Genomic DNA, 22750 nt, shown 5'->3' with positions numbered 1-22750 from the left:
ATTAAATCTACGATGGATGGTACACAGTGCTGTGTTCGGATTTCGGGTGGATTGTCAAGTTCATTCGAATCACACAGAGGGCTTCGTCAAGGTGATGGTCTTTCATGCCTGCTGTTCAACATAGCGCTACAAGGTGTTATGAACCGAGCGGATATCAACACGCGGGGCACGATATTCAACAAATCTAGTCAATTCGTCTGCTTTGCCGATGACATGGATATTATCGGCAGAACATCTGTGGCGGTGGCTGAACAGTACACCAGACTAAAGCGCGAAGCAGAAAAGATTGGGTTAAAGGTAAATACGTCTAAAACAAAGTACATGCTGGCCAGCGGAACCGAGGCCGAACGACACCGCTTGGGCAGTAGTATATTGATCGACGGCGATGAGTTTGAGGTAGTCGATGAATTTGTCTACCTTGGCTCACTGGTAACGGCGGACAATGATACCAGCCGTGAGATTCGGAGGCGTATTATCAGCGGAAGTCGTGCTTACTATGGGCTCCACAAGCAATTGCGGTCGAGCAGACTAAGTCCCCGTACAAAGTGCACCCTGTACAAGACGCTTATTAGACCGGTTGTTCTCTACGGGCATGAAACATGGACAATGCTCGAGGAGGACCTGCGAGTGCTCGGAGTTTTCGAACGACGAGTGCTAAGAACGATCTTCGGCGGCGTACAGGAGAACGGAGTATGGAGGCGGAGGATGAACCATGAACTCGCACAGCTCTATGGCGAACCCAGTATCCAGAAGGTGGCTAAAGCTGGACGGATGCGATGGGCAGGGCATGTTGCAAGAATGCCGGACAACTACCCTGCAAAGATGGTGTTCGCCTCAAATCCGGTAGGAACAAGACGACCAGGAGCGCAGCGAGCAAGATGGTTAGACCAGGTGGAGCGAGATCTGGCGGAGAGTACTCGGTGTCCGAGGAATTGGAGAGCGGTACCCCTCAACCGAGTTACATGGAGAAATTTTGTTCAACAGGCTTTGTCTTAGGACGGCAAGCCACCTAAGTAAGTAAGTATACTTAATTTTGCTCGTTCTGTATAGGTACGCGAAAACGTAGTGTGCGAAACGTGTCATCAAAAGCAGGGTTAGAAGAGAAGTGAATTGGCAAAAGTATGGTGACAATTATATTGTATGGCATGCAAACTAATTTTCCTATTCCCAACAGGAATTTGTAATTCGTTTTACTGAAATATAGTCCATAGATTCGTATTTTCTGGTGCACGTCGCAGCTTTTCTTCCAACAGATGCAGTTAGTTTTCCGGAAAACATATGCGACCGCCGAAAACTCGAAAAGAAAAAACTTTTTATTGTTCTTTATTTATTTCTGCCGATGTCCAAATATGTTTTCCAATCTATTTATTATTAACGCTATATACCATGAGTACGATGGGAAGAAAGTTAAAATTTTTAGTGATTCAAAAAGTATGAACTTGAAAAACAGGGTTTTAAATCCTGTTACAGTGCAGTACAGGGGGATGTGTTTATAGTTAAGCACATTAAAAAATCTATTACGCAGGCAACCGAAGGTGGTCTTAATTATATTGTATCAAAGTTTTCCATCACAAAATCACTAGAGTACTATTGTCGCCGTCCGAACTGGTTACATGTATTTTCAAGCATTATTTTTCTGCACATGACTTAAACAAGCATCAGTTATCATCCAATTGCAGTGCGGTTTATGAAACAACTCGCTCACGATATAATTATCTCAACCGTGCCATCATCCATCCTCCGTGCCGCCTCCGTGCGATAGCGTATGTTTGCACAATGCCGAATGACATCAGTTTCGAAGACTATACCTTTATTGCCGACCCTAACACTGCTACTGTATGTGCAGTATGCGTATTCCGGGAACTATCCCACTTGGCACGTCCGGAACATAAATAAAATCATAGCGTAAATAATGTCATGATAAATGCTTATGCGACGTACTGTCAGGAGACTCGTTGCGAAACCGCCATCCATAGAACAATAAAATACGTTTATCTTGCGTGCATTCCCGCGTGAGCTTGTGCAGCGTACTCGAGGACGGGGAACGGGAATCCGGAGTTCTGACATGCATAATATTTGCAGCTTGGCAGAGTAACTGAACATAGATTCCATGTGTGTACATATACGGTTATTCGAGTGATGTAGCGCGCGTCATAACAGCTCTCTAGATGGTGGAAAGAAAGCTCTCAGCTGAAAAAAAATTCTCTGGCAACAACAGCTCAGAAATAGTGTCTAGTTTAAAAGAGTCAACTAAAATGTATGTTTGTGGTGAAACATTCAACAGAGTGGTAACAACACAACAATGTAGGAATAAAGGAACAAGCGTAATGTATTTATTTGTGTATACCCTACTCTTCAAAATAGTTTATCAGTGTATATAATAAATGGAATTAGATTTACTAAGTAAAATAGTCCTATATCCTAGACTTTCTTGGCAAACATGAGAGGAAAGTTCAAAGAATCAGTTAGCATTTATTAGCAACTGATAACTCACTGTGGATTGGTAAATGCACCATTGACCGTACATGATGTGATACAAACCAGCAGTCTTTCAAACCTTTATGTAATTTACAGTTTTTAAACTCAAGGTATTCATCTACTTAAGAGGTACGAGTAGATGATGTAGAATTCTATATTTTTGTTTCATAAATTTATTACAATTTGTGATTGTGAATCGATTATTTAAATCTTAGCTGTATCCTGCGTGCGTTGTTACGCATCCAAAGCAAAGCCTTGGGCTAAAATAAAACGTCTTTCTAAGACTTGAGCCTTCTTTATCGACCGACTTCACACAGCCGGCTCTTAGAGTACAGGACAGTTACGGGGCTAGTGCAATAATCCTACTTGCTCTATCTAGCAGCACCCCGCCTATCCGAGATTTGAACATACGACGGGTGGCTTGTTAGAGCAGCATCGCACCTCAAAACTAACTAAGCGGCTGCTACGCATCCAATTAAAAGCAATTTGAATGTAGCACATTGGATGTCACGCTACATTCCTGTCATAGAGAGAAAAAAATGTATTAGAGAACCAATTTTTATGCGAATTGCATTTGAACTATTACTATTCGAGGGAAGGCCCCGTTCCTATGTAATAGACTAATCTCAAGTTTTTAGTCTTGACCTTGAAAACCCGCGCCGAGAAACGCGGCTAACACAAGCTGACAGACGAAAAACGTCACGTGCAGTACCTTGCAAGTCGTAAGGGCCGGCACAGTGTCGTCGTCCTGAAAGTAAACAGTAGTTAGATTAAAACTTCTCGCTCGGTGGTAATCTGCAATTGATGTAGGAAGCGGCACAATATGTGTCGATAACCCAACCAAACGCGTCGCTGTTCTTGAGATGTGGATTTTGCGGTCTCCTTTTGTCCAGCGCCTCTATGGTTCAAAGGTATAAGTACCAGCGAACCACATGCCCTGGCGGGTGTTGTGGGTGTTCGAATCCGGTTGTAATCTCAGATTACAGCTTGGTTCGACTCATTCACCTTCCAGTATTGGACAAAAGGTAGGAGTCAAAATGACTACTTGTCAAGCATAGCTACCGATACCCCCCCCCCTTCCTTTCCGCTCTTCCCCACCTTCACCAAAAAATTTTCATTTCTTTCCCTACCGTCCCTTCATCAATTGTAGAACCATCGTTTCAAAAAATATTAATATATATCTCAAGACTAAAAACTTGAGATTAGTCTACGGCTTTATGCCCAAGCGGTCCACGACAACCAATCTTCTAACTCTTACGTCCGACGTAATAAACAGCTTTGACGACCAGTAGCAGACGGACATTATTTACACGGACCTATCCGCTACTTTCGACAAATCGAACCATCAAATCGCCATCGTCAAACTGGACAAGCTCGGTATCAGAGACGGTGTTACGGTGTTTTAATTCATACCTCTCCGACCGCCACCTAGAAGTAAACATCGATGGTTTTACCTCCAGATATTTCACTGCAAACTCTGGAATTCCACAAGGTCTTAGACTTCTTAGACTTAGACAATCTTAGACTTTTGGTCTTCCTCGTCTACTTCAACAATGTCAACTTCCTGCTCAAATGCCCGCGAATCTCTTTTGCCGACGACCTGAAGCTGTATGCTAAAGTTGATAGTCCGTCCGATGCCGCGTTCCTGCAAGAGCAGCTATCGATTTCTACTAAATGGTGGACAGATAATCACATGCTGCTAATTCCGACAAATGTGAAATAATTACATAATCCAGGAAATTAAACCCTCTCGTCTGCGACTACATGCTATCATAAGTACCTTTACGCCACGAAAACTGTGTCAAGTACTTGGGACTACTGCTTGACTCTAAGCTTGACTTCAAACAGCACAGCGCATTTATTGTCGACAAGGCTTGCAGGAACCTGGGATTTATCATGCGGATCGTCAAGGATTTCTGCAACATCTACTGTCTCAAAGCTCTCTACTACGCTCTTGTCCGGTTCAATCTTGAATACTACGTTCCACTGTGGAGTTCTTATTACCCAAGTAGCACAATTTTGTCATGTCTGGTTACTACAACCAATTTATGACTGAAATTAGTCATTATTCGGTTACCACAACTAGTTTATAACAACTGTGCTAGTAGGGTACACCAAAATGGAGTTGACCTAATCGAGTCAGTGCAGCGCAGATTCATTCATACCTGGAACGGCCCCTCTCAGTTGTACAACGCCGCAGACTCGTCCACCTTGACCCGTTGAGCACTCGTCGCGATGTGATCAGAGCAATAGCTGTCGTCGATATGCTGACCTCGAAAGTGGATTACCCATGTCTACTCGCACACCTCAACATATACGTTCAAAGTCGTGCTCTACGTAATGGTCCATTTTTGCGTGTACCGCATCGGCGAACCAACTACAGAACCTTTAGCACAATCACCGGTCTGCAACGATATTTACTATTGTATTTATATTTGAATATAGGCTATTGTGCCCGTTACCCAATCTAAACCTATTTACAAAATATAAAAAATACGTACATGAGTCAATTTTCTTAAAAAAACACATTAGAAATAAACAATAATATAATATTAATAATTAAAACATTAATATAATTGTCCTCTAAAATATAATCTAAGCCTACTTTTTATTGTACCTGAGCTCATGTCGATGGCTATTATTTCCTGAAGTGCATTGATGCCTCCCAGTTGGCTTCGAGGCATGACGCAGGCCTTATAAGCCAGTCGTCGTATGTTCGAATCTCGACTGGGAGAGGCTGTTAGAGTCAATAGGATCGTAGCAACTGGCCCTGCAATTATCATGCACTCTAACAGCTGGCTGCGAAGTCTGTCGTATAAAACTACAAGGTATACTGCCCTAAGAGTTGTACGAATGGGTGACGTAGGACTATAAACATAAGAATCTATGAGTGCCATTGTTTAAAAGAGAAGAGCGAAAATATTCAGAATCAATTCTTCATTGAATGCAATGGTGGCTTTGAAAACACGTGGACGGGGGTTCATAAGTACAACGCCTGCAGCCATTGAGACATAGAAGATTTTTTTTTAAAAATCACTTGTGTGTATCATAAAAGTTGAAATAGTAATGAATGACCAGCCCACAGATTATTGTATTAAATATGATTATGCGTAGCTGGACATGTTTCAATAATCTTACTTTTACTCGTTTGTGGTCTTTAAAAGGGCCATTGGTTACAAATAACATTAAATCCAAAGCACGTTCATCGCAAATATGACGTGCCATTCGAAGGTCCTTCTGTTTTGACATGAATGGCAAGAGGCATGAAAGTTAACGGCTTCGATTCACTCTTTTGCTCCGAGAAGGTTTTAGTAGTTTACTTTCAGAGCTTACCGCTTTTTACATAGCAGGCATAAAATATGGCACATACGCAAAAAGTTCTGTTTTATTTGTATGAGAGTCCTTATCCTCCTACCACAGGGGTGAGGGGTCTCAAACAATCATAAAATAAATTCATACCTCCATAAACCCTTACATGCCAAATTTGTTTCCATTTGCTTGATTAGCTCTCGAGTTGTGAGGAAATTTGTATTTCATTTGTATGGGAGCCCCCCCTCTTAGAAGAGGAAGGGGTCTCAGTACGCCATAGAAAAAAATCCTACCCTCTAAAACCCCCACATGCCAAATTTGGTTCCATTTGCTTGCTTAGTTGTAGATGTTGGCGCTTGCCCTACGTTGTGTATTTTGAAGGAAAAAAGCAGACGACGATAGCCGGCAGCAAGCGTGTATAGCAGGCGGGAACGACGACAGCCGGCGGCTGCTGGATAATAACCACCAAAGAGGATGGTAGTGGATCGGAAATTTCACTGTTACAGAATATCACTTAAGTCACCGTATTAGGCACTATAACTTAGCGATTTATTTCAGGCTAAACGGGTCCAACTAATAACTAACTACACAGGTAAGTATTGCAGAGTGGTAAGTATATTTGATTGCAGGATAACGAAGACGCAAGTTTTGCGTTCACTCTTGTTACTGGTTTGATCTGGACTGACTATCGTCCGATCGCTACCGAAATTATTATGCGGCTGACGGGTTGCCAGAAGGGCTGCAAAACTGGTCTAAATGTACGCCCGTTAGCACCAATCTGCTACAGGATGCAATTCTAACCGCCAGTGCGGTCGATTTTACTTCTAAGTCTCAACATACCCGCCGCCTTGAACAATCGTGTTCAACAAAAAATGTAAACAAGAAACATAACTTTTAACTAGCTAGTAATACAGGTTGGTTTTTATAATTCTAACACTATTTCTTCTCACGTTAATTCATTCTGACGACATATCCGAACTGCGTTGGGCCGGTTGTGGGTTGTTGACCATTGGTGAATCTTGTGAAGTGCTGGCTGGTACTGGAGAACACGGCAACAGGCAAATTTTTGCAATCGGACGGGTGATGCTTCCACGAGTAGTGCGGATTGAAACAACTCGTGCCAGCTGATCTTTTTCCGGGCTTAACAGCTTGTATTCGCCCTAACGGCCAGCGAATCGGTGGTTGCAGTTCGTCGACAATGATGACCAGTCTGCCGGGAACTATTTCATCATTTCGTTTCCATCCTCTGGTGTCTTTCTGTAGTTCTTGTAGATACTCCTTTCGCCAATGGATCCAAAATTGCTGCACATGCAACTGCAGCTGCTGATAGTGGTCGAGTCGGTTCACAGGTATGTCGTTCAGATCTGGGTCGGGCAGGGCTTGCAGGGATGATCCGATCAGAAAGTGTCCAGGTGTGAGTGCGGCTAAGTCGTTCGGATCTTCTCTCATGGGTAGCAGTGACGGTTCGAAATTTTTACCATTATCAGAATGGATATGCGCAAGACAGCCACGCCGGGCGAGAAACCTTCGGAGGCAACATTGGAATGCTTGGGTGGAGAGGTCATTCCCCAATTCTAGGTGCACTGCTTTGGTTGAGGAGCCCAGAAAGACGCACAGGTAAGATTTGGCAGGTGCTGCACGCTTATGAATCGGACGAAGATACAGTGGGCCAGCGTAGTCAATACCGGTGATACTGAATGGACGACTTGGGATTATTCTCGGAGCTGGTAATTGACCGCTTTGTTGCTGGGCAGGTACTGGATTGAGGCGTGTGCAACGAAAACAATTTCTGACGATGCTTTGAACTAGTTTGTGGCCTGTTAGCGGCCAAAATTCCTCTCGAATTATACTTAACAGCAAGCGCCCGCCGCCATGAAGCAATTTACGGTGGTAATGTTCAGCTGTCATCCGGGTAAACGGGTGGTTAGCGGGAATTAAAGCCGGATGCTTTGCTTGATAGTGTAAGTGGGACAAATTAAGACGGCCTCCTACTCTCAACACTCTCTCTGGGTCTAAAAACGGGCTCATCAGGTGAATGGAGGATTGTTTTGATACGGTTTCACCTTTCTGCAACTGGTTGGCTTCTTCGACTGTTTGTGCCCCACCGATGAAATCGTCGACATAAAAACATTTCTTAAGAGCTTGTGCACCGGCCTGATATGGTTCACCTTCGTCTGTCGCTAGCTGCTGGAGAGTACGGGTCGCAAGAAATGATGAAGGGGCTAAACCATAAGTTACAGTTAGCAATTCGTAGGTTTGTACAGGTGATTTTGATGAAAAGCGCCACAAAATGCGCTGCAACGGGGTATCTTCCGGATGAACGAGTACTTGTCTGTACATTTTAGCAATATCTCCGACTAGAGCAACTGGGAATGTGCGAAACTGTAAGATGATAGTGAGAAGATCGTCCTGCACCACAGGGCCTACGCAAAGAGCTTCATTGAGCGAGAAACCGGTAGAAGTTTTTGAGACGGAGAGCCGTCGAAAACGACTCGAACCTTGGTTGTCGAACTTGCTTCCTTAATTACGGGGTGGTGAGGTAAATAATTGGCTCGAGAGTTGTGTTCTTCGTCCTCTTTGATCAACTGCATATGGCCAAGGGAGAGATACTCTCGCATGAACTGGTGATAATCATCTTTAAGTAGTGGGTTTCGCTGCAGCCGTCTTTCAAGTAATTCAAATCGTCTCATAGCTGCAGGTTTTGATTCACCTAATATTGATTCGAAATCAGGCTTCTTGGGGTAGCGTACAAAATAGCGTCCTTCAGGATTTCGGGAAACAGTAGCCTGGTACAGGGTTTCACATTGCGTCTCCTCAACCGAGTAGTTGCCTTCCAGAGAGATATTCGAAACTAATACGGTATTGCAGACTGCCGAAGAAGAAACTGGTGAAGAAAGAACAGGACTTGCAGAGCCAACAATAGTCCATCCGAAGACGCTGTCTACTAAAAGCGGTAGATTTTTGTCCAACTGAATACGCGCAGAACTGGGAAAGAACGAATAGAAATGTCTGGCTCCTAATACCATATCGATTGGTTGACTCTTGTTGAACGATGGATCTGCCAGGAACAATCCCTTGGGAATTTTCCATCCAGTTGTAGAAATATCCTGAGAAGGAAGATTTGCCGTTACCTTATCCATTACTAGGAAACTTACACCGCAAGAAAAATCATCCCGTCTAGAATGGATTTGGGCAAACACTGATTCCCGAACCGGCTTACAAAGTTTACCGGCTCCCTGTACGGTAACATTAACACGATCCCTTCTTAAGCGAAGAATTTGAGCCATTCGATCTGTGATGAGATTTGGCTGCGATGCGCTGTCCAACAGAGCGCGAGCCAGATGCGTATGTCCGAAGGCGTCGATTACCTTCACGATCACAGTGAGCAGGAAAACATTCTCTCTTGGATGCTGGACAGCGGAGCTGACTTCCACTTCTGGAACATTTTCGGTAGCTGGAACTGAAGACTGGGCCGACGCGGTTGCTGCAGTAAGTTCGTCAGGTTGCGAATTCTCCGGTAGAGTAGAACTTGAAGCAGTTGCTTCGATGGTCCTTCGTGATCCGTCACCTTGCGTAGAATGCAGTAGAGTATGATGACGACGATTGCATTTATGACAACTGGAGTTGGATAAACAATTGCGAACCATGTGGCCAGTTTTCAAACAATTATGACAAAGTCGTTTGGATTGAACGAGTTGCTGACGTTCACCAAACGTAAGCTGGTTAAACTTTGGGCATTTTATCGCCATGTGCGGTTGACCGCAAACACCACATCTTTCTGTGGGTTTGGATCCTACTGAATTTGCTGTAGACGAGTAGGAAGACAAACGATATTGCGAGTGAAAGGGTCGCTTTGATGTGTTAGCTGGCGTAACAGAAGCAGGATTGGAAGCGTGGTTATGATTCACTGATATTGAATCCAAAACTCTGGTCCTTCTTTGGAGGAAATCGATTAAGCAGGTGTAATCAGGATTCTCTACAGTCGAGGCATGGTTTTCCCATTCTCGAAGAGTGCTGTCATGCAGGCGGGTACACAGAAGATGCTCCAAGATGGTACCCCACGAACCGGTTGGCTCGCCCAGTTGATGAAGAATTTTAACGTACCGCTCGAACTCGTCTACTAACCCATGTAACGTTGTAGCGGACTCCTTTTTCATGCACGGAATGTCGAAGAGTGCCTGCAGATGCCGTTTTTTAAGTAAATAATCGTTGGAATAACGCCCTTCTAATGTCTGCCAGGCCAAAGCGTAGTTGGCAGAGCTAATTCCAATCGATCAATTTAGCAGCTTCTCCCTTTACAGCTGCACGCAGGTAATGAAACTTTTGAATATCCGGAACTTCACTGTTTGAATGTATCAACGCTAGGAAAGTGCCGTGAAAAGCAAGCCACTGCTTATAATCACCATCGAATTCCGGAAGAGAAATTGTTGGCAACTTGATGCCCGAGAGAGTGGAGGAAGACCGAGAGGGCTGAGGGCTCTGACTAGCAGGAACAGAAGGCAATTTCGAAATTAGACTGGCTTTTATTGTGAAGAGACGGGATTCAAAATCGGCACGTGCCGCTGCATGCTCCGCTTGACCCTCTGGACTGGCTTCAATGTCCTCTAATTGAGCCTGCACGGCCTCTAAGTTATCCCATATTCCGGAAAGATATTGTAATCTTAATGTTACCTGCGTTTGGTCTCGTTGAACGTCGAAATCAGCATCAAAAGCCTCTGCCCGACTCAGCGATGCTAGCAGCGTAGATCTCCGGGAACGCAGCTGCCTTTCTAGTTGCTGATCCGCCATGTTGATAAGCGGCACGATGAATTAAACTGGATATGAAACAGCCGAACGACCTGTAGAACGAAAGACCACAAGTAGACCCACAAAAGGGTAGAAAAATGCTTGGAAAGGTGCTCACCTTTGCCAAGGCTAATTATGCCTTGTATAAATTTCAGCCAACAGGAACAAATATGAATACCGGATTCACCGGTTCGAATAGCAGGATGCAGAAAGGCCAAGAAATTCCACAGCACAATGAAACTGGAACTACAACTCGTTGAAAACTTCGAAAAATCCTCCGAATTTGTCGTAGCAGGTAGAAAAGCGTTAATTCCCACAGCTTGGGACGCCACAGCAAGATAATGGTCGTATTGTAGTCCTATTGTCCAGATCGATGAAAGCGTCACTTTGTATTATGAACAATGGTGATTCGTAGTATAATAGCACTTTGTAGCAGGAACAATGATGCCTCGTGGCGGGAACAATAGCACTTTATATCAGGAACAATGGAACTTTGCAACAGGAACAATAGCAATGTATGCCAGCCGATGCCAGCAGAACAATCAGGAACAGTACCGATCCACGTGAAGCATGAAAGAACAAAAGCAGAATCTAAAGGGCACCTGCGATACCCGCGAACTTCATTGGACAGGTCGTTACCTTACGCCCGATAAATCGAGCCTTGTAGAAAAATTAAACAGCTACTGGATGCGCCAAACAGCAAGTAACCAGTCAATCCTGGTCACGGCACCAAAATTGTGTTGGCGCTTGCCCTACGTTGTGTATTTTGAAGGAAAAAAGCAGACGACGATAGCCGGCAGCAAGCGTGCATAGCAGGCGGGAACGACGACAGCCGGCGGCTGCTGGATAATAACCACCAAAGAGGATGGTAGTGGATCGGAAATTTCACTGTTACAGAATATCACTTAAGTCACCGTATTAGGCACTATAACTTAGCGATTTATTTCAGGCTAAACGGGTCCAACTAATAACTAACTACACAGGTAAGTATTGCAGAGTGGTAAGTATATTTGATTGCAGGATAACGAAGACGCAAGTTTTGCGTTCACTCTTGTTACTGGTTTGATCTGGACTGACTATCGTCCGATCGCTACCGAAATTATTATGCGGCTGACGGGTTGCCAGAAGGGCTGCAAAACTGGTCTAAATGTACGCCCGTTAGCATCAATCTGCTACAGGATGCAATTCTAACCGCCAGTGCGGTCGATTTTACTTCTAAGTCTCAACAGTAGATTTATGAAGAAATTTGCATTTCATTTGTATGGGAGTCCCCATCTTAGAAGGGGAAGGGGTCTCAGTACACCATAGAAAAAATCGTATCTTCTAAAACCCCTGCATGCCTAATTTGGTTCCATTTGCTTGACTAGTTCTCGAGTTTTGAGAAAATTTGTGTTTCATTTGTATAGGAGCCCCCCTCTTACGCCGTCCATAAAATTGCTTTCTCGTCCCTTCCATAAAAAGACGTAGTCCTACATCAAAAACAGAAGGTCAAGTTTCGATAACGGAATGTAGCACCTAGGCTTTGCTATCCTTTTTTGCATTGAAGCTATTCAAGAAGCGTGTAGCTGGTTCATTCTGTGAGTAGTTTCTGGTCCACAACGGTGGCTCGAAAATTCTCTTTCGTCGAAGCGAGACTGGACTATCGTTTAGTACTAATCGACTGGAAAGAGGTCGACTGACCGTTCGCCCTGCAAGGTTGTTCGTGAATAATACGATATCAGCGATCTTATGCCTCGAGTGGACCGAGTCGAGGTCGACCAAACAACACAGATCATGATAAGGTGGTAGCTATTCTCCGTTCCATCCGAAATTCCCAAGAGCAAATCTAATAAATCTCTTTTATTTTGGAGCAAATTTTGGATTCTTTCTAGTCGCTGAATGTGGGTAACGTACTGCCGGCGCCATATTACACTTGCGAAATCCAGTTTGCTCCTAACAAGGCCTTTTCAGATTGCCAATATAGCATGTGGGTCATTGAGGTGATGGCACAATCACCTAAATAGTGAGAATAGCTTCAAACTCTCTTTGATCACGTTATTAATGTGTCTATTGAAGGAGCGTGAGCGGTCAAATGTTACACCCAAGTCGCGAACATATTCTGTACGCGGTACTACTCTACTCCGGTAAGCGAAGTCAAAGATCACGGGGTTAACTTTTCTGCTGAATATCATTACTGAGCACTCATCTGTATTCACTTTTAATCCACAGTTTGCGCAGCAAATTTACATTCCAAAGTGTCCTAGGTCGAGCTGTAATTTCAAGCAATCATCCATGGACTTGATAGGTGAAAATATTTTTACATCGTCGGCGTAAATTAAAATACTTGAGTGGGAGATATTATCAGGCAATTTGTTCATTAGAATCACGAACAACAGCGGTTCTTAGTGACTGCCTTGTGGTACTCCAGAGTCTACAGTAAATGGGCAAGATTTGTTGCCACATATTTTAATAAATTTTATTCTCTGCTTCACATACGACACCAACCAGGTGTACAGTAGACCTCGAACGCCGTACTCTTTAACTGCCTCCTAGATGCTATTGATACTAGCGGCATCAAACGCTTTAGACATATCGACATGTACGCAATTCACTTGGAGGCCTTTTGAAATGCAGTTCATAACTATCGAAGTGAACGCACACAGGTTTGTAACCACTGATTTCTTCTTGAAGAATCCGTGTTGCACAGGAGAAATACGTCCGACTGCATTGTCGTAAAGGTGGCTGTAAACTAATAACTCGAAAAGTTTCGGAACAGCCGATTGTATAGCAACTCCGCGATAGTACTCTACGTCTGGCGCCTTTTGTATGTATCGGAGTGATGTGCGAAATCTTCCAAATTCCCGGAAAATAGCCGGAGGCAAATGAAACATTGAACAAACTGGTGAGCGGTAACACAAATTCTTGACGAAATTGCTTGAGGATGCTATTTTTTAGCATATCCGGACCAGCGGATTTCAATCGCTTCATCAGTGTCCTTAACTACCTACAATAAAATTAGTTTACCTACACCAACCTCCTTAAATCAATATTAGTATCATAGCAGCAGAAAAACTAAAAGGTTGGCAACACTGTTAAGAAAAAACTTATTATATACTGTATACATGCTTCCACGGTACCACACAGTGTTTTTGCAATGCATAGAAACTCACTGCTTCAATGAAATGTAATTTTGCTCTTGATTATTTATGAAAAATCGCTGGTTTCTTTCTTCAAATCGCTGTAACTCTGGATCGGCAAAGAACACCTCGTAATTTTGAGCGATTCTTTCACCCCATCGACATCTCTATAACGAGCTGCAGTAAACGTCAGCGACAGCATGTCCTGGGCTCAAAATTTGACAGCGGGCCCAAATCAGACTGCTGGCAGTTGAGTGAAACGCACTGCTGACATGCTATCTCATTTTCGCACACACGAGATGTTGGCAGCGAAAACATGGTTGCCTGCCGATGGGCTGGATTCTTATGTAAAAAATCTAAGGAATACGACGAAATTGAAATTTTTGAAATCAAATTGTACTCATTGAGAGAAAAATGCAAATTTAGTTTTTAAATCGAATTTAAAAATATTTGGCAGCGCTGCCGCTAAAAACTAATTTTTTTTCGGATTCCTTGGACAATTTTCTTTAGAAACATGATAAAATAGTCTTTCTAAACCTAGTATTTCCAGAGTTACAAGCAATAAAAAATAAGAGGATTTAACGAAAACGTGTCTTTTCGTTCGTTTCGTCTTTTGCCAACTCTGCGAATTCGAAAGCGAAACCGCAGAACATCTGCTCTGCCAGTGCAGTGCACTAACTCTTCGCAGACTAAGAATCTTCGGTAAAGGAACAATGGAGCCTTTTGAAGTCTGGTCTGCAAATCCCAATCAGGTAATAAACTTCATAAGAAGTTCAATGCCGGACTGGGAGAAGAGGTATGAATTGGCAATGACAAACACTTCCATCAATAGTGTTATGTCGGCAACTAATACCTAGACAAAAGAAGAAGTATACCACAATAGATCAAAATAATGGTCGCAGTGGTCAAATCTTCCGACAAAAAAAAGACCACCAAAACCTACCTATAGTAACACAAAAAGATTCTGGACGACACGGCCGCAGGCCGTGAGTGTTACAGCGACTCGCCGTCGGAAACGCTGGCCTCCGCAGAGGTCACCTCTATCTGGTTTATTGGGTTTCCTAGGTCTACTGACCTGACTTTCCTTCAGTTGAGGCCAAACGAGCGACAGCGAAATGGTACTTTCCACGAAAAATTTTTTCGCGAGTTAGTATTCCGCGTTATGGTCAACCGAGAAGTCTTCTTCTTCTTCTTCTTCAGCAGCATAGAGCCGGGGTGGCTCGTGCTGTTTCAAGCACTCGTCTCCATTCAACTCGGTCTTGGGCCACTCGTCGCCAATTTCCTAGTCGTCTCAGAAGTCGCAAATCGCTTTCGACGTGGTCGAGCCATCGTGCACGTTGGTCCCCCCTGTTCCTGGTGCCGGTGGGGTTGTTGAAGAGGACCGTTTTCGTCGCACTGTCGTCCGGCAGCCTTACGACGTGTCCGACCCACCGTAGCCTGCTAACTTTCGCTAGATGTACGATGGGAGTCTCCCCAAGCAGTGCCTGTAGCTCGTGATTCATACGCCTCCGCCACTCTCCGCTTTCAGTTTGTACTCCGCCAAATATCGTCCGTAGCACTTTCCGCTCAAACACGGCAAGGGCGCGTATGTCCTCCGTAAGCAGCGTCACGGCTTCAAGTCCATAAAGAACTACCGGTCTAATAATGGTTTTGTACATTGTTAGCTACGTGCGGCGGCGTATGCTTCCTGATCGCAGCGTTTTACGAAGGGCAAAGTAGGCCCGATTTCCCGCTTGGATGCGCCGCTGGATCTCCTTACTAGTGTTGTTGTCCGCGGTCACCAGCGATCCCAAATACACGAACTCTTCTACCACTTCTAGTTCGTCGCCGTCAACGGTTACCGTCCGTGGGAGGCGCACATTTGTTTCCTTTGAGCCTCTTCCTTTCATGTATTTGGTCTTCGACGCATTTATTTTTAGCCCAATTCTCCTAGACTCCGCTTTCAGTCTGGCGTAGATTGCCTCCGCCGTCGCAAAGTTCCTGGAAATGATATCGAAGTCATCTGCAAAGCCTAGAAGTTGGCTACTCTTGGTAAAAATCGTGCCTCTCGTTTCGATGCCCGCTCGTCGGATCACCCCCTCAAGAGCGATGTTGAACAGCATGCAGGATAGACCGTCACCTTGTCTCAACCCTCGTCGCGTCTCGAAGGGACTCGAAAGTGTCCCAGAGATGCGTACAAAACACATCACTCGATCCAATGTAGCTCTGACCAGTCGCGTCAGTTTTTCCGGAAAACCGTATTCGTGCATTATCTGCCATAGCTTGTCTCGATCGACTGTATCGTATGCTGCTTTGAAATCGATAAAGATGTGATGCGTGGGCACGTTGTACTCCCGACATTTCTGCAAGATCTGTCGGATAGTAAACATTTGGTCCGTAGTTGCGCGAGCCCCCATGAAACCCGCCTGATAATTCCCTACGAAACCTTGTGCTATCGGTGACAGCCGGCGTAACAGGATCTGGGAGAGTACCTTGTAGGCGGCGTTTACCAGCGTAATACCACGATAGTTGCAGCAGTCTAGTCGATCACCCTTTTTGTAGATGGGACAAACCACTCCTTCCATCCATTCCTCCGGTAGCTTTTCCTCCTCCCAAATCCTCGAAATAACCCAGTGTAGAGCCTTTGCTAGCGTTTCCCCGCCATGTTTATGAAGCTCTGCCGGTAGGCAGTCCTTCCCAGCGGCTTTATTGGTCTTCAGCAGCCTGATTTCTCGTTTGACTTCTTGGAGATCAGGTGCTAGGACATCACTATCTTCCATGGGCGCTCCTAGGTTAATTTCCGTTCCACCTCCTTCTGCGACTTCGCCATTGAGGTGTTCATCGAAGAACTGCTTCCACCTGTCGACCACCTCGCGCTCGTTTGTAATTAGATTCCCTTCCTCGTCCCTACACATGTCAGGTTTCGGTGTGTAGCCCTTCCGAGTTTGGTTCACCTTCTCATAAAACTTGCGCGTGTCATTAGCTCGGAATAGTTGCTCTAATTCTTCACGATCTCTGTCCTCCTTTTGGCGCTTTTTCCTCCTCAGGATCGTGGTCAACTGGTTCCTAGCTCGTCGGTACTTGGCCAGGTTCTCTCTAGTGGCAATACTTAGATAATTTTTCCAAGCATTTTTTTCTCCTCCGCCGCTTGTTGGCATTCCCCATCAAACCAATCATTTTGTGTACTCCGAGGCCCAATACCTAGTGCCGCGGTAGCGGCCTCTCCGATGGCCGAGCGTATTCTGCCCCAACCGTCTTCGAGGTTTGAAGCACCTAACTCCTCGGAAGAAGGCAGTGCCTCATTCAGTACTCGCGCGTAGTTCTCGGCAGCTTGTGGGTTATCTAGCTGCCTGATGTTCAGCCGAGGAGGGCGGCTTTGACGTGTCCGGTATACGGTGGACAGCTTTGAGCGCACATGTACTGCTACTAGGTAATGGTCAGAATCAATATCCGCACCCCGACGGGAGCGTACGTTCGTGATGTTAGAGAAGAACCGGCCCTCTATGAGAACGTGGTCAATTTGGTTCATTGTACGTTGGTCAGGTGATCTCCAGGTGGCTTTGTGGATATACTTGCGTGGGAAAAAGGTACTTCGGATCACCAGGCCTCGGGAAGCTGCGAAGTTTATACATCGTTGGCCGTTATCGTTTGTGTCGGTGTGCAGGCTATGGGGTCCTACCACCGGTCTATACATTTCTTCCCTACCGACCTGGGCGTTCATATCCCCGATGACGATCTTGATGTCCCGTGACGAGCAGCTGTCGTACGTTGCCTCCAGCCTCGCGTAGAACGCTTCTTTCTCATCGTCGGGTCTACCTTCGTGCGGGCAGTGCACGTTAATGATGCTATAATTGAAGAAACGGCCCTTTATCCTCAATACACACATTCTCTCGTTGATCGCCTTCCAATCTATCACGGGATCCTGCATTCCGCCCAGCACTACAAAGCCCGTCCCCAGTTCGTTGGTAGCGCCACCGCTCTGGTAAAACTGGGCCTTTCCGCCACGGATCTTCCAAACCTTCTCTCCTTTGCGACAGATTTCCTGCAGAGCTACGATGCCGAGTTTGCGGGGTTCCAGCTGTTCAATCAGCACCCGCTCGCAACCTGCGAAATTTAGCGATCTGCAGTTCCAAGTTCCGAGTCTCCATTCGTCGTCCTTATTCCGTCGCCTAGGTCGATGCCGAATATTCCGCTCCGAATATGCTTGAATGTTGTTAGTTTAAGTTTAGTTTAGGTGTGTAGCCGTACTGGGGCAACACTACCGAGTCTCGCGATGGGGCTGCCATCTCATAGTGCCGAGGTGCACTATACCTCCTTCCCGGTTAGTATACGACCTTAGTTTCCACCGGGGTTGGTTACCCGATCTCCGCTACGGTTGCTCGTATTCCGGCTGGTACCACGAGGAGGTCGGGATCGGAGTTGCTGGATAAGAGGCTAACGACCACTATGGGGTCTATATTCCGCATTATCCAGCCGTTTACCAACCGAGAAGTGGTGTTCCGCAAAATGGTATTCGGCGAAATGTTATATAATCATGGGGAATATTTAATTGCCATCCGCTTCATTTTATCAGGCTAAGCAAGGGAGGCAGTTGTTTTCTACTTTACTGTAAAATTGCAAATTTAAATATTATACTACCCATAAACTCCGCAGAAACTTGCAAAACTCGAGATTGTGACAAAAGTCATCCGAGATTCACGATTTCTGTACAGTTTAATTTCTGGCAATAATTTGTGTCGGGTCAGCTTGTAAACAATAAACTTATGTCATCGAAATTAAGTTTTTGACTGGTTTAACTCCAGAAACACTAGAACTATAATTGCTAAGAGGGTGAAACGGTCAGATGCTAGTGTGGGTAAGACGGACAATGAATAGGTTTCAATAAAATTGTTGATTTACTGACAGACTTAATAGCGAAATGTAGGTATCGCGACCCCGCTAGGGTAGTATACCGAAGCTCTCATATACAACGAACAACGAAACTGGAAATGCGGAACGGATTAATCGGTATATGACGCGGAAAAGAACAAGGAAACGATTAATGATAACGATTGCAAACTCGAAACCTGGAATGTCCTGGAACTCTCTTTGCACCGGCACGAGGAGGCTTGCTTGCTCGAGAGCTTAATCGACTCGGAGTGCACCACTCGCTACTATTCCGCCAATTTCCAGAGAAATGGAGCTCCGCGCAGTAGACCCTATTGCAGGCACTTATTTCAAGTACCACATCGGTTTCAGAGTGGGAGTCAGGGTCGTCGTAGTCGGTTTCATAGTGTTGGAAAAGCAAAACCAACGCCCAAAACCGGGGCTCTATATCACTGCATTCTTGTTGCCAATATGAACAGAGTGAATATATTGTCATGAATAGAGTTTTTGTTTTAAACAAAAAAACTACTTTTGAAATTCATAAAAATAAAAAAAAAATCAAAAAATCAATGACAACTCATTTCGCCTTAACGGAAAATGTGCAGTCATTAACTTTTCGTCTAAAGCCCAATTTCGGAAGCAGTTTTTGAGCACAAAACAGGGATTCAGTATTTAAAAATGTATTTAGCCATTGCCAATCTAAACACGGCGAATATATATCCATGAACATATTTTTTGTTTCACCGAAGAAACTGCTTTTAAAATGTACAAAATCAATGACGACTCATTTCACCTTAAGGGCAAATTCTTCAACTACAGCCTAATAAACGTATATATACCGACACATGATAAGCCCAATGATGCCACTGTTTTACCTGACTCACTGCGAATATACGTATTATTGAAATAAAACGTAACCATACGTTTTATTCGTTTATAACGCATATGCAGTTAATATCGATAACAAACGATTTTTTATAAGTTGTGCTTTTGTTATAGCGTTTAATTTCTAAAAAGTTGCATAAATAACAATTCAGTTTCACAATACGATTATTGCGTACTACTCGCACTTGAAATATAACGTTTAAGTACGTTATTTTTAGTGATCAAAATTAACGATATTTTCGATACAAAGGCGATATTTTTCGAAACCTTTCGAACCAACACGATGCCGCGAACACAACGCATATTCGCAGTGAGTCAGGTAACACAGTAAGGGCGAGTTCTACGATAGGCTCGAGAGGAGCTATGGAGACTGGCCTAAACTTGGTGTGAAAATCATCATCATGCAGCATGCACATGCTTAGGTCGGGAGGTACGAATTTTTCCGTCTTGTCATTGGAAGACAGAGTTTTCATCTGTCGACCAATGATACCGGTTTAAGGTTCATACAATAATTAGGCTATTCTAATAAAAGTAATACAATAAGTTTTTCTACAATTATTATTTATTATTTAAGATCAGGTGGAAAAGGAACGAAAGGGGTGTTTCATTGTGAGGAAAAAAGAACTAAAGATCAGTTTTGTTATTCAACGACTGGTTTCCATATGCAGTGTCAACTTCATCCATACAGTCCATTAAGAAACGCGTTAGCTTTCTTTGCATTTGGTTAGCGAGCGTTCGGTCAGGTATTTTGCGTAGCTCTTCTGCCAAAAAATTGCCAAAAACTTGAAAACTGTCCACTTTCTGGATATTTTGCAAAGATTGTTGTAAACTAGCCAAAATTGGTGAGACGTTTTTAAAGTCATTTGCCGGAGACATTAGTGTGGTGTTCTGCGAAACAGGCGCACGTTTCGAGTGAAGCGAATTATGATAAGATGGGCGAAGTCGTTTGATGCTGGATTTCGACTGAAATGGAGTTGATTTCTTTGGACTAGTAGTATTGACTTCGCATTCAGCCAACTGAAAGAGAAAAATAAAAATAAAAATCATGAATAACGTTGGCTGAAGTTTTTAAAGCGTCTTAGAAGAATACGAAACCTGAAATTGAAGGAAAGGAAGAAAACTTTTGTCAAATTAACGGGAAATTAGCAGTCATTAACTTTTCATCGGAGAGCCCAATTTTAGAAGCAGTTTTTCGGCCCAAGCGCGGGGTTCTGTATGAAAAAATGTAAATAATGCTTTCATCTTGTCAATCTGAACACAGCGAATATATTTTCATGAACAGAAATTTTGTTTCAAACAAAAAAACTGCTTTTGAAATTGGCAGAATCGATGACTGCTAATTTCACCTTAAATTCTACTATTTATATTTTTTAAATTATTTTATTTTTCTACTACAAAAACTTTTTTCATTTTATTTTTATTTTATTTAACTTCAACGGACTGAGTCTTCTTGAAGTATATTTGTATCTGTATAGGAAAAGCCGATTTAAGTTGACAACATTGACATCGGCATTCGGCATAAAAACTCATCATCTTTTCATTCACAGTACAGATTTATAAACATAGATTACAAAGATAGTCATCGTCATATACTAATTGTATACATCAAACATACATTGTCAGCTATAAATTTCACAAACTTAACCTAGAATTATTCGTTACATATACGTATTTCGCCTACGACTTGCAGGCTTCATCAATGTCTATTTTCGAACTAACGTTGTAATGTTGTAGGACAAAAATCAAAAAATCAAATAAGGGGGAGTGTCGATAACGATAAAAGATGTAACCAAATAGCATCAAAATTTCAATCAACACAGTAATTCATTCCAGAAGGAGGAATGAAATTCTTTGATGTTACTTTCCATGTCTACTTACGCCTTCAGAAATTAAGTTTTTATTAGGACATGAATTAGTACCTCCACTTTTGGTTTGTGCTAATGTAAGATCATAAACACAGCCCCGATTGGTAAATAAGGTAAATTATTTATAGGTATGCTGTAAAAACAATAAGTGATGTGTCCTGTCTATGAAGATAGTTGAAATAGTAACTCATCATTATTTTAACGTAATATTGTTGTAAGTGGACATCGAAACATTGGATGATCAAATAAGTCTGATCGATTCCCAATCAGATGACTCTAACAAACATATTACATAATTGAAGCTCCGTAGCCGTGGCAGAAACGTTTGTTACAAATGTGATAGAAAAATATCAATACATAAAATATTTTACAAAGAGTATATCTCGTTCTTCTATTAATAACATGTTTTGTTATATTTTGGTTATAAAGCAAGATAGAAAGTGTTTTTGCAACACATCTTGATATAAAATAGATCAAACAATAACACAATTTGTTTGTGATATACCTAAAGCAGTTTCTGAAAAAAATTTGAATTTGCCGCCATGTTGGAGTTTATCAGAAATCACGTCTTGAGAGCTCCAACCCATTTTAATTTAAAAATTATCAATGGAAATCTGAAAAAATATTGCAGTTCGGACTCGACTATCCGGGGATTTGATAACCGAGTTCTTAGAGTCGATTATTAAGGCGAAAAAAATATTTAATGATTTATTAATGATTCATTTTAAGGCGAAATCAGTCGTCATCAATTCTGCAAATTTCAAAAGCAGTTTTTTTGTTTGAAATAAAAATACTGTTCATCATCATCATCATAATCATCATCATAATCATCATCATCATCATCATCATTATCATTAAAATCATCACCATTGAAATCATCTCTGAAATTATCATTGATTTTCGTATCGATCGTCGAAATTTCTAGGAAATATCGATAACGACTGGTATGCATTTTGATCTCTATGTCTCATCACTACTCACCAACCGTTGTTGATCTTTTCTACTTCCACCGATAAACGTCAATGGCTTAAAGTATTTCCAGGTTATATGACTCATTCCCTGTTCTCGCTTCTGTTTTGCCCAATAAGCTTTAAATTGTATCCTCAGATTGTACCATTTCGCAGTTAGTTGATCGGTATCGAATTTGCCTTCAAATTCCGCTGCAATTTCTTGCCAAGCAGCTTCACGCGTTACTTTGCACATATGATCTTCATGGGAAGAATTCCACAACAGTGGCCTGTGTTCAACTGCCGAAATTAATCGGTAAACCTCATCACTGCGCCAGTCTACTGATACCTTAACCCTATTTCTTATTTTTGGAGGAGGCATTTGTTCCAGCAAAAAATCGTCGTCACTGGCGTCCCTGTCCGACATATTTCCATAAATTTCAAACCGTAAAAACGAAGCAAAACAACTCGACACGAATTCGATTCGTGCTCAGTAAGCACTGAGAATCAACTGGCAAAG

The 22750-nt window shown here is 43.1% G+C and overlaps 3 protein-coding genes across 3 annotated transcripts in view; 1 reads left to right on the top strand and 2 right to left on the bottom strand.

Annotated features, from left to right (window-relative positions):
• Positions 1–2193: 2193 nt before the first annotated feature.
• Positions 2194–22750, top strand: part of LOC128745768 (mpv17-like protein) — a 61825-nt gene continuing 41268 nt past the window's right edge. Inside the window, exon 1 of the mRNA XM_053842845.1 lies at positions 2194–2304. The gene's annotated coding sequence lies outside the window, so the exon portion shown is untranslated. The remainder of the gene's footprint in view (positions 2305–22750) is intronic.
• LOC128745769 (uncharacterized) lies at positions 8211–10575 on the bottom strand. The gene is made up of 2 exons (XM_053842846.1): positions 10087–10575; positions 8211–9965 (listed from the first exon to the last, which is right to left on the bottom strand). The coding sequence occupies exons 1-2, from the start codon at positions 10573–10575 to the stop codon at positions 8211–8213; spliced, it is 2244 nt and encodes a 747-aa protein (XP_053698821.1).
• LOC128734063 (uncharacterized) lies at positions 20006–22598 on the bottom strand. The gene is made up of 2 exons (XM_053828057.1): positions 22265–22598; positions 20006–20435 (listed from the first exon to the last, which is right to left on the bottom strand). Exons 1-2 carry the CDS (start codon positions 22484–22486, stop codon positions 20043–20045), a joined length of 615 nt encoding a protein of 204 aa, XP_053684032.1. The 5' UTR covers positions 22487–22598; the 3' UTR covers positions 20006–20042.

The sequence above is a fragment of the Sabethes cyaneus genome, chromosome 1 (genome assembly GCF_943734655.1).
Source record: "Sabethes cyaneus chromosome 1, idSabCyanKW18_F2, whole genome shotgun sequence".
NCBI classification, from domain to species: Eukaryota; Metazoa; Arthropoda; class Insecta; order Diptera; family Culicidae; genus Sabethes; species Sabethes cyaneus.
This window is presented reverse-complemented; position numbering and strand designations above follow the sequence as displayed.

Excerpts from the sequence above, each read along its gene's own strand:
- LOC128745769 (XM_053842846.1), bottom strand. The coding sequence starts at position 10,575 with ATGGCGGATCAGCAACTAGAAAGGCAGCTGCGTTCCCGGAGATCTACG. Across the intron at positions 9,966-10,086 it reads TTCATTACCTGCGTGCAGCT|GCACTCTTCGACATTCCGTG; the intron begins GTAAAGGGAGAA and ends CGGCATCTGCAG.
- LOC128734063 (XM_053828057.1), bottom strand. The coding sequence starts at position 22,486 with ATGTGCAAAGTAACGCGTGAAGCTGCTTGGCAAGAAATTGCAGCGGAA. Across the intron at positions 20,436-22,264 it reads GAAAAGATCAACAACGGTTG|TTGGCTGAATGCGAAGTCAA; the intron begins GTGAGTAGTGAT and ends TTTCTCTTTCAG.